General features: G+C 38.1%; 1 protein-coding gene across 1 annotated transcript; it reads right to left on the reverse strand.

The window, feature by feature from the left end:
- Positions 1-558: 558 nt before the first annotated feature.
- LOC137946333 (uncharacterized) lies at positions 559-945 on the reverse strand. The gene is made up of 2 exons (XM_068792593.1): positions 753-945; positions 559-689 (listed from the first exon to the last, which is right to left on the reverse strand). The coding sequence occupies exons 1-2, from the start codon at positions 943-945 to the stop codon at positions 559-561; spliced, it is 324 nt and encodes a 107-aa protein (XP_068648694.1).
- Positions 946-3,186: the final 2,241 nt, after the last annotated feature.

The raw sequence follows: 3,186 nt of genomic DNA on the forward strand, positions 1-3,186 counted from the left end.
ATTCTAAGACAATGTATTTACATCTTCATGCCATCCTTAAGGAACATACCATAAATAACCACTTTTCTACTTCTTTGACGTGTGAGCTTTTAGCCTTGAGCTTGTGGACTTGAGCCCATCTTCCAACACAAGGCAAGTTCTAGAGAAACAAATCCATGGAAGAATATCTCTCCTGAAAGAAAATAGTGAGACTGATATGGATGTGTCAGTCTAGAGGCTCAAAATCTCACCGGCTTTTGTCAACCAAATTTAGTCACAACCATCCTCAAAGAAAATAACTACACTAATTAATTCTTAGTTGGAAGATTACTTATTCAATCATGTTATGAATCTTTCAAGAGCCTAATTTAATCTTGCTCATGACATACACAACCTAAATCCCCTCCCCCACACTTAGAACTTACATTGTTCCCAATGTAAGGTGAAATATAAAGAGAAGGAAAAAATAACCAAAATATAAATGTGAAAATAAAAATAAAAAGGAACTAACTCCCCGTGGGTTGCCTCCCAAGCAACGCCTTTGTTTATTGTCATTGGCTTGACTCAATGCTTCCCTCTTCAACTAGTATAAATTGGATCTTGAAGGTCCAATGTTGCCGCATTTTCCACTTGGAAACCTTCATAGAAAGGTTTAAGTGTATGGCCATTCACCTTGAACACTTTGCAAGTTGTTAAACTTTGAATTTCAACTGCACCATGAGGAAAAACATTATTAACAACAAATGGTCCAATCCAACGAGAACGCAACTTACCCAGAAACAAACGAAGCCACGAATAGTATAGGACTTTTTGCCCAACTTTAAACTCCTTCCTAGAGATTATCTTGTCATGAAAAGCCTTCGTCTTTTCCTTGTAAATCCTTGCACTCTCATAGGCATCATTGCAAATTTCCATTAACTCTTGTAGTTGCAACTTCCTGTGTTCTCCACTTTCTTCCATCTTCATGTTGAAACTTGTTGAATTTAAGATCCCTTTTCCAATATTCCGAGCAAGAGAAAGAAGAAAGAAAAAGAAGAAAAGGGAAGAAGAGCTCTCAGGTAGAGAGAAGAAAAAAAAAAGAGAAAAGAGAGGTGGCGCCAAGCAAAGAGAGAGACAAACATTAACTCAAGAAGGAGATGTGAAACATGATTTAATTCCAAATTACAACACCTCTATTTATAGTAGAGGAAGAGATAGTGTCCTTATACAGTTAGCCTTTCAATCTCCTAATTACACTCCAAATCTAACTCTCTAAGATAAGTCTATCAACACAATCTACTAGAAGTCTAATATGAATTGAACTAGAACTCTTTCTTAAATCACGTGAATATAAGGGAGGAGGCCAGCTCATGGCCTTATCCTTGTGGGTCCCACATGATCTTCTAGCTCATATTGATAAGGTTGCCAGCTCGTGGTATCTTTGTGGGTCTCACTTGATCTTCAAGACTTCTAACTCATTCTAGCTTGTGCTTCTTAACTCGTTACCTCATGCTAGCTTGGGTGACGACTCTTCTTGGTGTCCCACGTGCTCATGGTGAGTCCCACTAGCTAGTGCACCATGGTGGATCCCACATTGTAACACTCCCCCTCAAGCTGGGGTGAGAAAATATCATAAATGCCCAACTTGCTGCATATGGTAGACATAATCTTGTGTGTGGCCGGCTTGGTGAGAATATATGCAACTTGACTTTTTGATGATATATGCTTTAGAGATAAAAAAATCTGCTTGGAACTTTTCTCGGATAAAATGGCAGTCCACTTCAATAATGCTTTGTTATTTCATGGAAGACTGGATTCGATGTAATGTGTATTGCAGCTTGATTATCACAATATAGATCTATCAGAGCTTCTTTGTAGAATCCCAATTCAGTGAGAAGAGATCTTATCCATAGGAGTTCACTAACAGTGTGGGCCATGGCTCTATATTCTACTTCTGCACTAGACCGTGCTACTACATTTTGCTTCTTGCTTTTCATGTAACCAAATTTCCTCCAACCATCGTACAAAATTCTGAAGTAGATTTTCTGTCATCCGGGGATCTGGCCTAGTCTATATCTGAGAATTCTTCGATGTTGAAGTGACCATGGTTTTTATAGAGAAGCCCTCTTCTTGGAGCTCCTTTCAGATATTGTAGTATCCTTTCAAGTGCTTGCCAATGACTCAGTTGTGGCTTGTGTATGTATTGACTTACAACACTTACTGCATATGAAATATCCGGCCTTGTTACACACAGGTAAATGAGTATTCCAACTAGTCTTTGATATTTCCCAATATCTACATCTTCTCCAATGCCTCCACATAATTTTGTATTTGAGTCCATAGGAGTGTCTGCTGGTTTGCATTCCATCATTCCTATCTCCTCTAGTAGATCAAGAGCATACTTCCTTTGGGATAGCACAATCCCATGTCTGGATTGTAATACTTCAATACCCTAAAAATATTTGAGTAGTCCAAGATCCTTCGTCTTGAATTCTACACATACTTTTTCTTTTTTTTTTAGATGCCCTCAAAATCACTACCAGTTAAAATGATATCATCAACATATACAGCCAAAATCACCTTACCTCTCGGCGTATTTTCAATAAATACTGAGTGATCTCTAGAGCATCTATAAAATCCGGCCCGTATGATGGCTTGACTAAATTTCTCAAACCATGCCCGAGGGGACTGATTTAGACCATATAATTATTTTTTTAGGTGGCATACTGACTTCCCCTCAACCACATACCCAAGTGGTTGTAGCATGTAAATTTCTTCTTTAATATCACCATTAAGAAATGCATTTTTCACGTCAAGTTGATATATCAGAAATGATGAATTGGCCGCCATAGATAATAATATACGTACCGAGTTGATTTTTGCCACTGGAGAGAAGGTTTCTTCATAATCAATTCCATAACACTGAGTATAACCTTTGGCAACCAGTTGAGCGTTCAGTCTTGCAATTGACCCATCCAGATTATGTTTGACAGTATAAACCCACTTGCAACCAACGGGGTTTTTATCTGTTGGAAGAGGAACCAGTGATCATGTATGATTTTAAATAAGGGCCTTCATTTCTTCATCCATTACTACCTTCCACCTTGGATGTTGTAGATCTTCTTGATAGGATTGTGGAACAGATATGGAGGAAATAGAAGAAAGAAATTGACAACATAAAGGTGAGAGGCATAAAATTTGAAATGTGATGAGAAGTAGAAGGTCTAG

This window comes from Aristolochia californica, unplaced genomic scaffold, assembly GCF_029961685.1.
Source record: "Aristolochia californica isolate CCGP_79_NKW_82.1479 unplaced genomic scaffold, dmAriCali1.0.hap1 SCAF_1, whole genome shotgun sequence".
NCBI classification, from domain to species: domain Eukaryota; kingdom Viridiplantae; phylum Streptophyta; class Magnoliopsida; order Piperales; family Aristolochiaceae; genus Aristolochia; species Aristolochia californica.